Source organism: Notolepis coatsorum (assembly GCF_963971535.1).
Source record: "Notolepis coatsorum genome assembly, chromosome: 5".
Lineage (NCBI taxonomy): Eukaryota > Metazoa > Chordata > Actinopteri > Aulopiformes > Paralepididae > Notolepis > Notolepis coatsorum.
In genome coordinates, this window is record NC_140169.1 from 127,635,834 (window position 1) to 127,651,537 (window position 15,704).

Below are 15,704 nucleotides of genomic sequence, written 5' to 3' on the forward strand. Positions count from 1 at the left end.
GTCAGAAGAGATCGCCAGGTCTCATACCAGGCAGGTGGTGGAATTCCTCACCAGCCTGGGTTTTGCTATAGATTGGTAGAAGAGTACTCCTCTTCCCAGTCAACGGGTGGAGTACTTGGGCTTATTTCTAAGCTCAAGGTCTATATGGGCATCCCTCTCAGAGCGGCGGCGAGTGGATGTTCTCGGCGCGCTCGGGAGGTTCCGTCCTAGGACGGTTACGGCGCTGTCCGTGATGCGCCTGCTCGGTATGATGGCATCTGCTCACTCTGTGGTCCCTCTTGGCCTCCTCTTCATGAGGAGGATACAGAGGTGGTTTTCCAGTATGAAAATAGACCCGGTGATAGACAAGTGGAAGCGGCTGAAGGTTCCAGTGTCTGTACTCCTCAAATGCCTCTCCGACAACCTAGGCATCACCGGTACAGCTCTGTCATGGTTTCATTCATATCTCACTAATAGATCTCAGTTTGTCAGCGTCAGCGGCTCATCCTCCCCCCCGGCCCCAGTCAACCACGGTGTCCCCCAGGGCTCTGTGCTGGGTCCCCTACTATTCACCATTTACATGCTCCCCCTCGGTCAGATTATACGTCACCACGGACTCAACTTCCACTGTTATGCTGATGATACTCAGCTCTACATCAGCACCTCACCATCCTCCCAGCTCCCCCCACAGTCTGTAGTCAACTGCCTCCACGCTATAAAAACCTGGATGGCAACCAAATTACTCAAACTCAACAGCAAAAAGACAGAGCTCATGGTTGTGGCCCCCAAGGCACTGCTCGGGAAGGTTGGAGATCTCCTCCTCCACGTTGACGGCTGTTCCATCTCCCCGTCTCTCGAAGTCCGTAACCTGGGCGTCACCCTTGACTCCACACTTTCATTTCACTCCCACATCAAATCTGTCACCAAGTCTGCCTTCTACCACCTCAGGAACATCTCCCGTCTCCGACCCTCACTCTCAGACTCTGTGGCGGAGACCCTGATCCACTCATTTGTCACCTCCCGGTTGGACTACTGTAATGGAGTCCTGTTCGGGGTACCCAGCAAAGCCCTGGACAGGCTCCAGTATGTCCAGAACTCAGCTGCCAGGGTTCTCACTCACACCAAGCCCTGGCAGCACATCACCCCCACCCTCATCCATCTCCACTGGCTTCCAGTCAGGTTCCGCATCACCTTCAAACTCCTGCTCCTCACCTACAAATCCCTCCATGCCCTCGCCCCCCGGTACCTGTCTGATCTCCTCCACCAGTACACTCCATCCCGGAACCTACGATCCTCTGATCTAGGTCTCCTCTCCATCCCTCGCACCAGGTTACGGACTTTTGGGGACAGAGCCTTCAGCGTGGCGTCCCCTACCCTCTGGAACTCTCTCCCCCCCGAAATCCGCAACGCCCCAACCCTGGACACCTTCAAATCCGCTCTAAAAACACACCTCTTCACCAAGGCTTTCCCCATCAGTTAGTTTTAGATTAAATTAGGTCCATTATCCCCTACTTTCCCTCATCCCCTCTTCCCCCTCCCCCCCCTACTTTCCTTGCCCTATTTTTTGTCCTGATTGTAAAGCGACCTTGGGTTCTATGAAAGGCGCTATATAAATTTGATTTATTATTATTATTATTATTATTTACTGGGGGATCTCGACCACTGGGGGGGGCCTCGGGCCCTCTCCAGCGGGGTCTCCATGGGCAGCAGGCTATCACACGTCACGGTCTTCACCGACGCCTCCCTCACGGGATGGGGGGGGACGTGTCGGGCCGACGCAGTAGGGGGCAGCTGGCAGGCCATGCGGCCCGGTCTGCACTACATATCAATGTGTTGGAATTGAAGGCAGTCCTTCTGGTCCTCAAGCGGCTCGGCCACCTTGTGGTGGGCGAGCATGTTTTGATCAGGATCGTCAGCGTCGTATATCAACAGACAGGGAGGAGTACGTTCCCCCCGTCTGCACCGGGCGGCGGTCGAGCTCTGGCTATGGGCGTCTCTCAATCTGCGCAGCCTGAGGGCTCTCCACATCCCCGGCAGGGAGAATGTGGGTGCAGATGTGATGTCGCGGGGCGGTCCTCACCCTGACGAGTGGGGACTACGTCCAGACATAGTCAGACAGGTCTGGGACCGATTCGGGGAGGCCACGGTGGACCTGTTTGCGAGCAGACAGTCCCACCAGTGCCCCTTGTGGTTCTCGGTCAGTCGGAAGGACAACCCCTCTCTGGGGGTGGTTGCCTTCTCGATGTGTCTGTGGCCGCCCGGGATTCTGTACGCGTTCCCCCCCATACACCTGATAGCTCAGCTGTTGGGGCGGGTACGTCAGGAGTGCGGGACTTTGATCCTGGTCGCGCCGGGCCGGGGCTCGGCTGTGTGGTTCCCGGCCCTGATTCAGCTCTTGGTGGCCCCGCTGTGGCCTGTTCCGTGGTCACCGCGGGCCCTCTCTCAGGCACGTGGAACTCTGTTTGCCTCCTGTTCTGGGGCAGCCCCTGATGGCTTGGCTGCTGAAAGGGTGAATCTGGTGGGGATGCGTCTTAACTCTTCTCTGGTTAACGCCATCCAGAACGTGCACGCTCCATCCACTACCGCGGCTTACGCAGGGAAGTGGCGTATGGGTCGAGAGTGGTGTGAGGTTGGGGGCTTGGACCCGGTGTCATGCCCCCTGGACTCAGTTCGGCCTCAACAGTGAAGGTATACGCCGCAGCTATATCTTCTTGTCATGTGGGCTTTGAGGGCAGAACACTGTTCAGCCACCCTCTCGTGGGACATTTCTTGCTTGGCGCACGGCGTCTCAAGCCTGTGGAACGTTCTCTGTCTCCGAGTCGGGACCTCCAACTGGTCCTGGGCCGGTTGTCGGAGGCCCCGTTTGAGCCTCTTGAGCAGGCGCCGTTGGATCGGCTGTCTTTTAAAAGGCCTAATCCGGTCTTCGTGCCAAAGAATATCCGGAGCTCTTTTCGCTCCAGGGATATTGTGATTCAGGCATTTCATCCTCCTCCTCATGCTGGTGGGTTGGAGTCGAGCCTTCACCTGTCGTGTCCTGTCCGTGCACTGAGGGTTTACCTTAGTCGCACGCAGGATCTCAGGGCTTCCGATCAAGTGTTTGTTTGTTTGGCCCTCGCGTGGGTGAGGCGGTATCCAAGCAGCGCCTGTCACATTGGTTGTGTGAGGGCATTGCCCTTTGCTACACGTTGGCTGGACAGGTTCCCCCCGGGGGCGTCAGGGCGCACTCCACTCGTGGTGTGGCGGCCTCTGCTGCCCTGTTGGGCCCCTCGGTGGCCCCTGCGGCCTCCTGGTCCTCCCCGAGTCCTTTCGTTAGGTTTTACCTCATGGACATGACTGGGGGTTCTGTCTCCCAGGCGGTCCTGAGGTCCGGGACCTCTCCTGCATCCCGCCACCAGGTGGGCTAGCAGGAGTGTGTGAGTGTTTGTTTTGTTTCCCAGAGCACACTGGGAGATAATGATATATCTCAGTAGGCAGAGCGAGACGCTCAGCCAGTATTCATATAACTAGGGTAGGATAACCTTACGTTTGGCCTCCTTTGTAGTTAAGTTATGTAGGCCTATATAATCAGGGTCATTGATAGGGTTACTTGATAGGGTGCTTGAGGACATGGAAGAAAAGGCTCCGAGCATACAGTACACAGTATGAACTTGCTCTTTCAGTCCATCTATACAACACTGCATCTTTCTGGCCTGAGGGCTGTCTGCCTGAATACCAAATTATGTTGCCACTTACATGAAATTGCCTCCGGCCTTAGAGAGATATTGCTTATCATATCACCTTCCTTTGTTAACAGTTCAAAATTCAATGGGGCAATAACTATCACCTCTGAATTGTAATGGAAATAGTTCCAGTGGAATCTTGTGGAATGTCAAAACTGTGAGGAAGAGCAGAGGTTAGATGAGTACAAGGTCATTTGGTATAAGTGAGAGTTTTAGAATTCATTCTGAGATAAAAAAAAATCTAACATTCACTACTTTACGTTTAACCATTTATCATTTCTTTTACTGTTTGAAAATTGTTCCGACTATAACTGCCATTTGTTCTCAACATTAAGGATAACCCTTTGTCATGTCGCAGTGAAAGGGTTAACCCTTTGGTAGTGTGGTAGTGAGGAGCGAATGTTCAGATGATCCATAGACAGAGCGGACGCAGGTTCCGGAGGAGACACAACAATGCGTGACATTCTCCCTCTCCAGTTCACCGCCGCCTGTAGGGAGGGAGAGCGGCTCGTCTTGAGGGGAGCTTACCTCAAAGCCCTTTCGGGATAGGTGCAAAAATAAGCACGGATGTTAAAAACCTTTTGATGGATGTTGTTGATTTGCGGGGCTTCAGGGGTACCCTCAGGTGAGGATGGACGGTGGGCCACGGGATGCCAGGGGAGGGCGACGCAGCTGGTCCCTGCAGTTGACAGATGCCCCCAGAAAGCCACTAACAGGATGACGCCAGCGCTGCAAGGCCCATGGGGGTAAATAGGGATTAGGTCTGAGCAGTAGATAAACAGATTATTCCTGAAGCAGTGGCTACTTTTTTAACCTCGTCACTCTTGCCACACTTCGACTGTCCCGCTTACCCCGAGCGAGTGCTAAGAGTAGCCAGGGTTCAATATTATGCCCGCCCGATACCATCGTGGAATTATCACCATCCATTGGGAAGGTAACATTTCAAAGCCTTAGCCTATAATGACCACCCATCTCCATGTACGGTCGACCAATACTCGTGGTACCAAGTGATGCTAGATTCTAAAGATGAGCGTAATAGTGCTCATGAGTTCCACCTGAGGTAGAGGAAGCCACTCCTTGGAATATACGTTTGGATTCTAATTCTGGAAAGAAAAACTGTCGTCCACGATGCATTGGAATTTAATACTTCTGCTGCAGGCATTCCTTGTGCTCCAGGCCACTGGAGGTAAGCCCCGTTTTGTCGGGGGGAAAAACCCACAACACCTTGAACCTAATGAGGAATAAAGTGTGAATTCATACCTGTAGTCTCATGGAATCATATACTGTACTTTAACATTTCATCTTTACAGTATGTATGCAAAGGATTAACAATATCCTCACTATCAAATAGATGGACTGTACGACGCTATATAGACAATTTGAAGTATGGAACTATCTACTCACATGTCTAGGTATAGCACAATTCTGAAGCTACCAAACAGACAAAAAGTAAAGTGTAATGCAATGGTTATTGAATAAAATGCAGGTATTTCTTTTCCTGGATAATTTTTTTTATAATTTAAGCCATTGACCTGTTCCTTTTTACACATTCAATGAAAATGAACAGCAAATTGCTCAAGGATACTATATACATGCTTTGTCCAAAGACACAAATGTTTTATTGTTTGGTAAATTACAAAACACCCACCCAAACTAACCCACATTCACGTGACACAACCGAAGACATGCATACAAAGCAACACTGAATCATTTTAATTAATTCATTTTGATTTTCTTTGTATACATGAAATATCTAGGGATGTGCTCTTGGTTTCCTTGGATACAAGTGGGAAAGTACAAAGGCTCCATTACGGTCAGCGTTACAGTCTGACTGTCAGCATCACTGCCTGCATGGGGACAGAAGTGTTGCAGTGAATGATGGCCATCTGCCATTTCTCTTATCAGCACCTGCACTGACAAATCATCCTCTCTTACAGCCAGAGGGAAGATTGCCTGCACAGTGATATCTCTGAGCTATAGCACAGAGGCTGATGTTACAAAACCTGACAGCCTAAAATGTTAAAAGTCAACAATCCTTTTATTTATTTATTATTATTATTATTATTATATACACTGAATGTATTTGAGCTCCATGACAATCAGTCATGCACATTTACCACATGCAGGCCAGATACCAAGCCCGGGGTAGTATGTTAGTATCAACTGTATCATCTGTTTTTGTGTTATATTCTTCTAATTGTGTACTGTTACACGGTATGTTTACTGCTACACACTGTACAACCTGAGGCATCCATCTTACAGTGAGAATAACTAACACTTGTTGTTGTTGTTTATGTTTAGAGAGCGTTAAGCAAGACTCTCTGAGGAAAAGAGAGGCCGTCAATTCTGTGCATTTGGTTGAGCTTTTGAAAACGACCAAACAGCCGAACTCCACAGTTTTCGCCCTCGAAAGGCATCGCATCAGGAGGTCTGTTTTTAAACACTCTGGAGTAAGAATTTGTCCCAAGGAAACCATCGAGGAAGTCCTGACCAGCCATCAAGCATATTACCAGCTTAGAGGTATTGTTTATTGTTTGTTTATTCTTATGGGTTTCCCCTGAAGACTGTAGTATTACTACAGTTTAACACGTGACATCTTTCTGTGTTGGAGTTTAGTCTCCTAATCACTGGTTGACTTTCTTTGCCAAAGTGAACTGAAGGATAAGAGTAGTGCTTCCACTGTGACTGGTGCTTTTATTGCTCATACTGTAATTACACAATGACTTTTCTGAAGAGCTGTCAAATACAAATTGAGCTATCTCAAGCCCCAAACTAATTTCTTGATCCTCCAATCACAACTGCCGCTGTCCAAGGAAAGCAATGGTTGTGATTGGAGGATCAAGAAAAGAGGGCGGTGTTTGAGATAGGTCAATTACAAAACACACTAATAATTCAATGCACATTTTTAATACATGAAGTGAAAATACTGCTCATCTCTGAAGGGAATTAAATGTGTGTGGGGATTTATAAACATTACCTCAGGGCGAGCATGAGCATTATATAGCACTCTTGGAGTGGGAAATTATGACCAAAGTTCATTGAAAGTATGCTGAGTCCATAGAGAGTAGGCTATACTGTATGCTGAAAGTACACAGTGTGCTATCAGAGAATCTTTTTGTGAATTTGTTGTGAAATCTATTTCAATAACCTTTTGCTAGTGTTATGAATTAATAATAGCAATGCATTATGTAAACATGTATTCATCCAGAATGTGTTGCCAAAAATACCAAATATTCTAATTTATTCAACCATCATCCATCCACTATGACAGTAGTAGATACATTACTGAGTAGATAATTATACTGCAGTCGACTTTGCCAAAAAACATCTACTATATACCTTATCCTTAGATAGGTGCAATGGTAATTTACTCTGCTTTTACTTGTAAATGGTAAATTATCTATCTCAGAAGAACTTTGGTGAAATGCAAAAAACAAAACTGTGTCCTTGGTCAGTTTGCCAGGAGGCTGTGTGGGAAGCTTTCCGGATCTTCTTTGACCGGATCCCTGGGACGGCGGAGTACCAGAGATGGGTTCACGCATGTCAACACGAATCCCTCTGTATTTCTGACCTGGCCAAAAACTTCAGTAGCTCCGAGGAGCACATGAGCATAATCAACAAGGTAATGAAACAGAAAGAGAAACAAGGGCTGCTTATCTGTCCTTTAGTCCATTCAATCGGTTGGTCGACCAAGACTTTCTTGAACTTTGATGAATTTTATTTTTGAATGCTCACCTCACCACTGTGGTAATTATCTGCACCATCCTTCTGCACGATTGCATGTAGGAAACACAATTTTATAGATTTGTCGAAAAAATCAAGTTCTATGACTCTATGCTCCAGGACAGTCCTAATAGAAACCCATCCTTTCATTGTTATTGTTAAGCACCCACGGCTAGTGAGTGAACATATGCACGAATGGACCTATTCCAAGCCCCGCCCTCTTTTCTTGATCCTCCAATCACAATTATCTTTGCAACCAATTAAGAACTAAACATGTATCGACTTTTACAATTACTTGTATATTGTATAGTGTATATTACTATATGGCACACAGAAGTATTTGTTTATTGACCATATTCACACAGCCATTTTTCTCTTATGGCATGCTCAATATGGTCAATTGCTCTGTTTGTGTGACACATGTTTCTCCTGTGGCTCTATGTCAACAGAGGATGAACCGGTGGCGCGCGGGGAGGCAGCCGTCACGGTAAGGGACACCAGAGATTAGCCAGTGCCCAGAGAAATGATCTCCATTCACAATGACTGTCACTGAAATGAGAGACTTTTCATTCTATAGCACTATAGTTCTATAGTGCATTCTAATTGGCAATAATAGCTGTTGAACAGAACAGACATTATACATTTCCTGGGGCATTCAGGTAAAAAGTATGTATATAATGAACGTTATATCTTTTATAGGAGAGACATGGGCGGTCCGTTGCCCTTCACATCTGTTTCTCCATTCAGTAGAACAGGAGCTGAGTTCAGTCCCATGAAAGCAGCAAGGGTCAGGACCAGGAGAGGGTGAGGGTCAGGAGAGGGTCAGGACCAGGAGAGGGTGAGGGTCAGGAGAGGGTCAGGACCAGGAGAGGGTCAGGACCAGGAGAGGGTCAGGACCAGGAGAGGGTCAGGACCAGGAGAGGGTGAGGGTCAGGAGAGGGTCAGGACCAGGAGAGGGTGAGGGTCAGGAGAGGGTCAGGACCAGGAGAGGGTCAGGAGAGGGTCAGGACCAGGAGAGGGTGAGGGTCAGGAGAGGGTCAGGACCAGGAGAGGGTCAGGACCAGGAGAGGGTCAGGACCAGGAGAGGGTGAGGGTCAGGAGAGGGTCAGGACCAGGAGAGGGTGAGGGTCAGGAGAGGGTCAGGACCAGGAGAGGGTCAGGAGAGGGTCAGGACCAGGAGAGGGTGAGGGTCAGGAGAGGGTCAGGACCAGGAGAGGGTCAGGACCAGGAGAGGGTCAGGACCAGGAGAGGGTCAGGACCAGGAGAGGGTCAGGACCAGGAGAGGGTCAGGACCAGGAGAGGGTCAGGACCAGGAGAGGGTGAGGGTCAGGAGAGGGTCAGGACCAGGAGAGGGTCAGGAGAGGGTCAGGACCAGGAGAGGGTGAGGGTCAGGAGAGGGTCAGGACCAGGAGAGGGTGAGGGTCAGGAGAGGGTCAGGACCAGGAGAGGGTGAGGGTCAGGAGAGGGTCAGGACCAGGAGAGGGTGAGGGTCAGGAGAGGGTCAGGACCAGGAGAGGGTGAGGGTCAGGAGAGGGTCAGGACCAGGAGAGGGTGAGGGTCAGGAGAAGGTGAGAGTCAGGAGAGGGTCAGGAGAGGGTGAGGGTCAGGAGAGGGTCAGGACCAGGAGAAGGTGAGGGTCAGGAGAGGGTCAGGACCAGGAGAAGGTGAGAGTCAGGAGAGGGTCAGGACCAGGAGAGGGTGAGGGTCAGGAGAGGGTCAGGACCAGGAGAGGGTGAGGAGAGGGTCAGGACCAGGAGAGGGTGAGAGTCAGGAGAGGGTCAGGAGAGGGTCAGGAGAGGGTCAGGACCAGGAGAGGGTGAGGGTCAGGAGAAGGTGAGGGTCAGGAGAGGGTCAGGACCAGGAGAGGGTGAGGGTCAGGAGAGGGTCAGGACCAGGAGAGGGTCAGGACCAGGAGAGGGTCAGGACCAGGAGAGGGTCAGGACCAGGAGAGGGTCAGGACCAGGAGAGGGTGAGGGTCAGGAGAGGGTCAGGAGAGGGTGAGGGTCAGGAGAGGGTCAGGACCAGGAGAGGGTGAGGGTCAGGAGAGGGTCAGGACCAGGAGAGGGTGAGGGTCAGGAGAGGGTCAGGACCAGGAGAGGGTGAGGGTCAGGAGAGGGTCAGGACCAGGAGAGGGTGAGGGTCAGGAGAGGGTCAGGACCAGGAGAGGGTGAGGGTCAGGAGAGGGTCAGGACCAGGAGAAGGTGAGAGTCAGGAGAGGGTCAGGAGAGGGTGAGGGTCAGGAGAGGGTCAGGACCAGGAGAGGGTGAGGGTCAGGAGAGGGTCAGGACCAGGAGAGGGTCAGGACCAGGAGAGGGTGAGGGTCAGGAGAAGGTGAGAGTCAGGAGAGGGTCAGGAGAGGGTGAGGGTCAGGAGAGGGTCAGGACCAGGAGAAGGTGAGAGTCAGGAGAGGGTCAGGACCAGGAGAGGGTGAGGGTCAGGAGAGGGTCAGGACCAGGAGAGGGTGAGGAGAGGGTCAGGACCAGGAGAGGGTGAGAGTCAGGAGAGGGTCAGGAGAGGGTCAGGAGAGGGTCAGGACCAGGAGAGGGTGAGGGTCAGGAGAAGGTGAGGGTCAGGAGAGGGTCAGGACCAGGAGAGGGTCAGGAGAGGGTCAGGACCAGGAGAGGGTGAGGGTCAGGAGAGGGTCAGGACCAGGAGAGGGTCAGGACCAGGAGAGGGTGAGGGTCAGGAGAGGGTCAGGACCAGGAGAGGGTCAGGACCAGGAGAGGGTGAGGGTCAGGAGAGGGTCAGGACCAGGAGAGGGTGAGGGTCAGGAGAGGGTCAGGACCAGGAGAAGGTGAGAGTCAGGAGAGGGTCAGGAGAGGGTCAGGACCAGGAGAGGGTGAGGGTCAGGAGAAGGTCAGGAGAGGGTCAGGAGAGGGTCAGGACCAGGAGAGGGTGAGGGTCAGGAGAAGGTGAGGGTCAGGAGAGGGTGAGGGTCAGGAGAGGGTCAGGACCAGGAGAGGGTCAGGAGAGGGTCAGGACCAGGAGAGGGTCAGGAGAAGGTGAGGGTCAGGAGAGGGTCAGGACCAGGAGAAGGTGAGAGTCAGGACCAGGAGAGGGTCAGGACCAGGAGAGGGTCAGGACCAGGAGAGGGTCAGGAGAGGGTCAGGACCAGGAGAGGGTGAGGGTCAGGAGAGGGTCAGGACCAGGAGAGGGTGAGGGTCAGGAGAGGATCAGGACCAGGAGAAGGTGAGGGTCAGGAGAGGATCAGGACCAGGAGAAGGTGAGGGTCAGGAGAGGGTCAGGACCAGGAGAGGGTGAGGGTCAGGAGAGGGTCAGGACCAGGAGAGGGTGAGGAGAGGGTCAGGACCAGGAGAGGGTGAGAGTCAGGAGAGGGTCAGGACCAGGAGAGGGTGAGGGTCAGGAGAGGGTCAGGACCAGGAGAGGGTCAGGAGAGGGTCAGGACCAGGAGAGGGTGAGGGTCAGGAGAAGGTCAGGAGAGGGTCAGGAGAGGGTCAGGAGAGGGTCAGGACCAGGAGAGGGTGAGGGTCAGGAGAAGGTGAGGGTCAGGAGAGGGTGAGGGTCAGGAGAGGGTCAGGACCAGGAGAGGGTCAGGAGAGGGTCAGGACCAGGAGAGGGTGAGGGTCAGGAGAAGGTGAGGGTCAGGAGAAGGTGAGGGTCAGGAGAGGGTCAGGACCAGGAGAGGGTGAGGGTCAAGAGAGGGTCAGGACCAGGAGAAGGTGAGGGTCAGGAGAGGGTCAGGACCAGGAGAGGGTCAGGAGAGGGTCAGGACCAGGAGAGGGTGAGGGTCAGGAGAGGGTCAGGACCAGGAGAGGGTGAGGGTCAGGAGAGGATCAGGACCAGGAGAAGGTGAGGGTCAGGAGAGGATCAGGACCAGGAGAAGGTGAGGGTCAGGAGAGGATCAGGACCAGGAGAAGGTGAGGGTCAGGAGAGGATCAGGACCAGGAGAAGGTGAGAGTCAGGAGAGGATCAGGACCAGGAGAAGGTGAGGGTCAGGAGAGGGTCAGGACCAGGAGAAGGAGAGGGTCAGGAGAGGGTCAGGAGAAGGTCAGGACCAGGAGAAGGTCAGGAGAAGGTGAGGGTCAGGAGAGGGTCAGGAGAAGGTCAGGACCAGGAGAAGGTCAGGAGAAGGTGAGGGTCAGGAGAGGGTCAGGAGAAGGTCAGGACCAGGAGAAGGTCAGGAGAAGGTGAGGGTCAGGAGAGGGTGAGAGTCAGGAGAGGGTCAGGAGAAGGTGAGGGTCAATAGAGGGTCAGGAGAAGGTAGGAGAGTGCCAGGAGAGGGTTAGGGCCAGGAGAGGGTTAGGGTCAGGAGAAGGTCAGGGTAAGGACAGGGTCAGGTCAGAGTCAGGGTCAAGAGAAGGGTCAGGTCAGGCAGGGTCAAGAGAGGGCAAGGGCTCAATCAATAAAAAACATAAACTGGATCTGAGCACCACCGGCGTGGTGGGTCTGCTCTACGCCGTCCTCAGTCTGACCATGCCTGCTCTACTTCAGCTGGATCTGGGTGGTTCTCCTGCCCCCTGGGGAGAGTGACCTTGAGCCATCATCTTGTTTCTCATACCAGCGCTTGTATTCCTATGATGTTCTTATATACTTTAGATAATATTGCTACTATGAATATGTATGTGTTTATATTTCATGTATATACAGTATGCATATACATACCAATTGCTTGTTCTATTCTCCATCAATCTATCATCCACTGCAACACCATATATCACCGACACCTGATGGGGGATCCCCTTTGAATTGCCCATCTGAGGTTTCTCCCCACGTTTTATTTTCCTATTGCTAGGTTTTAGGGAGTGGTTCCTTAATATCTTCATTGGGGAAAGTCTGGGGGTGTTGCAAAATTGTGGATTTTATGGTGTTTTTTGTTGTGGATCTATTGTGATGTTTCTTTTTGATCTGTGAAGCCCATGGGGGAAATACGTTGTGATTTAGGGCTATACAAATACATTTTGATTTGATTTGGATTTGATTTGATTTGATAGAAGGGAACGATGGAGTGCCCTTTAAAAAAAAATCTTTTATACATTTTCAGTTGATGTCCTGCCCCATTTTAAATGTTGATTATGGTCAACTCAAATCTATATGCAAAGATTTACAATAAACAGGCTCTGTATTGGCAGGGCAAACTGGCAGGGACTCCAAGCCCCCTTTGGACCCTTTCTGTGCAGAGGACTCCCTAAACACTTGGTATCTCATGTACAGTATGAACCCAGCCCCCCTCATGTTACTCTATTTAGAACAGCCTTCTTTTTGTTAGCAACCTTACCTTTGTAGCTTTCCAACAAGCCATCTCAAGAGCAGTGTGCTTTTGGAGCCTTACTTACATACTGTATTAGTTGACTATATTATTTCAATGACTTATCTTGAAAGTAAATTAATAGTTTTTGATGTGTGTTGGATAATATCTTCCATTTTCACTCTGATTCCTCTCCCAAGACTTGGGAGAACACATTTCTGAAGCCGTTTCTGAAAATAAACCCTAGAATAATCTCAGCTTCAAATAGCTTACAACATGTTTCTAATATCAACACAAATCCAAAAAGTGAGCCTTTGAAACGAAGTGAGTTAGTTTAAAATTTCACTTATATTTTTATTCACTAGAGGTTTTATTCACTAGTGGTTTTATACACTAGAGGTTTTGTTCACTAGAGGTTTTATTCACTACATGTTTTGTCCATTAGAGGTTTTATTCACTAGAGGTTTTGTCCATTATAGGTTTTATTCACTACTAGAGGTTTTATTCACTAGAGGTTTTGTTGTTGTTGTTATTTGTTGTGGTAGTGAAAGGGTTAACCTTATGTAGTGTGGTTGTGAAAGGGTTAACCATTTGCCATGTGGCAGTGAAAGGGTTAACCTTCTGTATTGTCGCAGTGAAAGGGTTAAACATTTGGTAGTGTGGTAGTGAAAGTGTTAAACAGTGTTCCAGTTTTCCTCTCGGGACGCTTCCTATATTCAGTGCGAATGATCACCTTTCAGAAGTTCCCATTTCAATCCCAAAACTGCATAGTACAGATTTCAATCTTCCACATATTCCCTGCTCTCATAAATTGGTTTCTTAGAGGAGGCGAGTGTTGTAACATACTATAGCAAATTCAGGGGGCAGCCTGGAATCGAACCCGGGTCTCCCAGACCACAGGCAAATACCTTCTGCTTTTTCTACCAACAGAGAAGGAGCCACGACTACAGCACTGCAGGTCCCAGAGAAAGCAGATGGGGAACCTCTCTCCAGCCCTCCGAGCACCTCTCCCAGTGCTCCTCTGGACGGGACGGATTTTTTTAGTATCACAAACAGTACTGTATTTGAAAATCTGGTATGTCATAAATGTATAGATGTAGCAGTACTGTCTATCTGTATGTCATGTGTGTCATATGATGAATTGAAAATGGGGGACCCTGATGGAAACAAGACGAAAGTCTTTCTCAGGTCTGCATCCTCTTAACAATTGTATGTATTGAGCTGTACTGTACTGTACCCATTCTGCAATCTGTTAATAAACTTTTCAATCAATCAATCAATCACAGAGGAGGTAAAAAGCCTTTTCATTTAGCTCACTTAACTCCTTTCAAGCCACAAAGGAGAGCGTACATGAATAATTAGCTGTTGTCTAGAGGGGTGTGAGTGAGGTGACGGCACAGAGACAGAGGGTGTCCCAGTGGATCATGCCTTGCAACAGACATTAGCTCCTTCCAGGGTAGGAAGATAACAGGGACAATGCCCCAGAGAGACTTCGCAATAACCAGGAAATATACTGCATTCTAACTGGCACAACAGACATTATACATTTCTTGGAGCCTTCAGGTACTTTAAAAAGTATGTGTATTGTGAATGTTATTATCTTTTATAGGAGAGTTATGGAGTTCGGGTGTTGTGCGTGGGCAGGCTTAGCATAGTTTTTACTTCATTGCGACAGTAGGAAGGCTGATCGAGAGACAGTAGGAAGGCTGATCGAGAGACAGTAGGAAGGCTGATCGAGAGACAGTAGGAAGGCTGATCGAGAGACAGTAGGAAGGCTGATCGAGAGACAGCACTTGGAGAGACCATTTTCTCACAGACCTGACCAGCTATAAGGCACATGTGGTTCCAGCCAGGGGACGGTGGGACGGGGTTCTTAGTGACTGTTCAGTCTCTTGGTCTCTTTTTAACAAAAGATTTCTCTGGGCACTGGCTAATCTCTGGTGTCCCTTACCGTGACGGCTGCCTCCCCGCTCGCCACCGGTTCAGCCTCTGTTGACATAAAGCCACAGGAGAAACATGTGTCACACAAACAGAGCAATTGATCATCCCATAAATGCTGACATTTCCCCCCCCCCCAAAAAATCTGTTCACAGGGGCGGTTCACATAGAAAATAATGCTCCTTTTGTTGTCTCCTCTGGCTGTAGGACTCAGAGATTCCAAACCTTGTGCCCGAGAAGCCAGTGGGGCAGACGGTGGAGTTCATTATCGACTTGGTGGACCCGGGCTATAGAGAACTACTGGGTGACCCAGACTCTCCCCAGTACATAGACCTGTCTCACCACCTGCAAGAACAGGTACATAGACCTGTCTCACCACCTACAAGAACAGGTACATAGACCTGTCTCACCACCTACAAGAACAGGTACATAGATCTGTCTCACCACCTACAAGAACAGGTACATAGATCTGTCTCACCACCTGCAAGAACAGGTACATAGATCTGTCTCACCACCTACAAGAACAGGTACATAGATCTGTCTCACCACCTACAAGAACAGGTACATAGATCTGTCTCACCACCTACAAGAACAGGTACATAGACCTGTCTCACCACCTACAAGAACAGGTACATAGACCTGTCTCACCACCTACAAGAACAGGTACATAGATCCCCGGTACATAGACCTGTCTCAACATCTTGAGCAAGACACTTAACCCCTAATTGCTCGCGATGTGCAGGTTAGCACTTTGCATGGTTGCCTCCACCGTCGGTGTGTGAATGTGTGAGTAAATGGGTGAATGTGAGGAACAAAATAGATTTGATTGGATAAAAGCGCTATATAAATGCACCATATGATTTACCATTTACATAGACCTGTCACACCACCTACAAAACAAGGTGGGTAAATACACCCTAGTGGTGCATAGACCTGTCACACCACCTACAAAACAAGGTGGGTAAATACATCCTAGTGGTGCATAGACCTGTCACACCACCTACAAAACAAGGTGGGTAAATACACCCTAGTGGTGCATAGACCTGTCACACCACCTACAAAACAAGGTGGGTAAATACACCCTAGTGGTGCATAGACCTGTCACACCACCTACAAAACAAGGTGGGTAAATACACCCT

General features: G+C 50.0%; 1 protein-coding gene across 1 annotated transcript in view; it reads left to right on the plus strand.

Annotated features, from left to right (window-relative positions):
* Positions 1-4,826: 4,826 nt before the first annotated feature.
* The window catches only part of LOC311228341 (interphotoreceptor matrix proteoglycan 1-like), a gene marked incomplete at its 5' end in the record, with an annotated part of 46,865 nt that continues 35,987 nt past the window's right edge, over positions 4,827-15,704 (plus strand). The window contains 4 exons of the mRNA XM_084314250.1: positions 4,827-4,884; positions 6,000-6,218; positions 7,154-7,320; positions 14,773-14,922. Of these exons, the coding sequence (XP_084170376.1) occupies positions 4,827-4,884; positions 6,000-6,218; positions 7,154-7,320; positions 14,773-14,922 (594 nt within the window). The remainder of the gene's footprint in view (positions 4,885-5,999; positions 6,219-7,153; positions 7,321-14,772; positions 14,923-15,704) is intronic.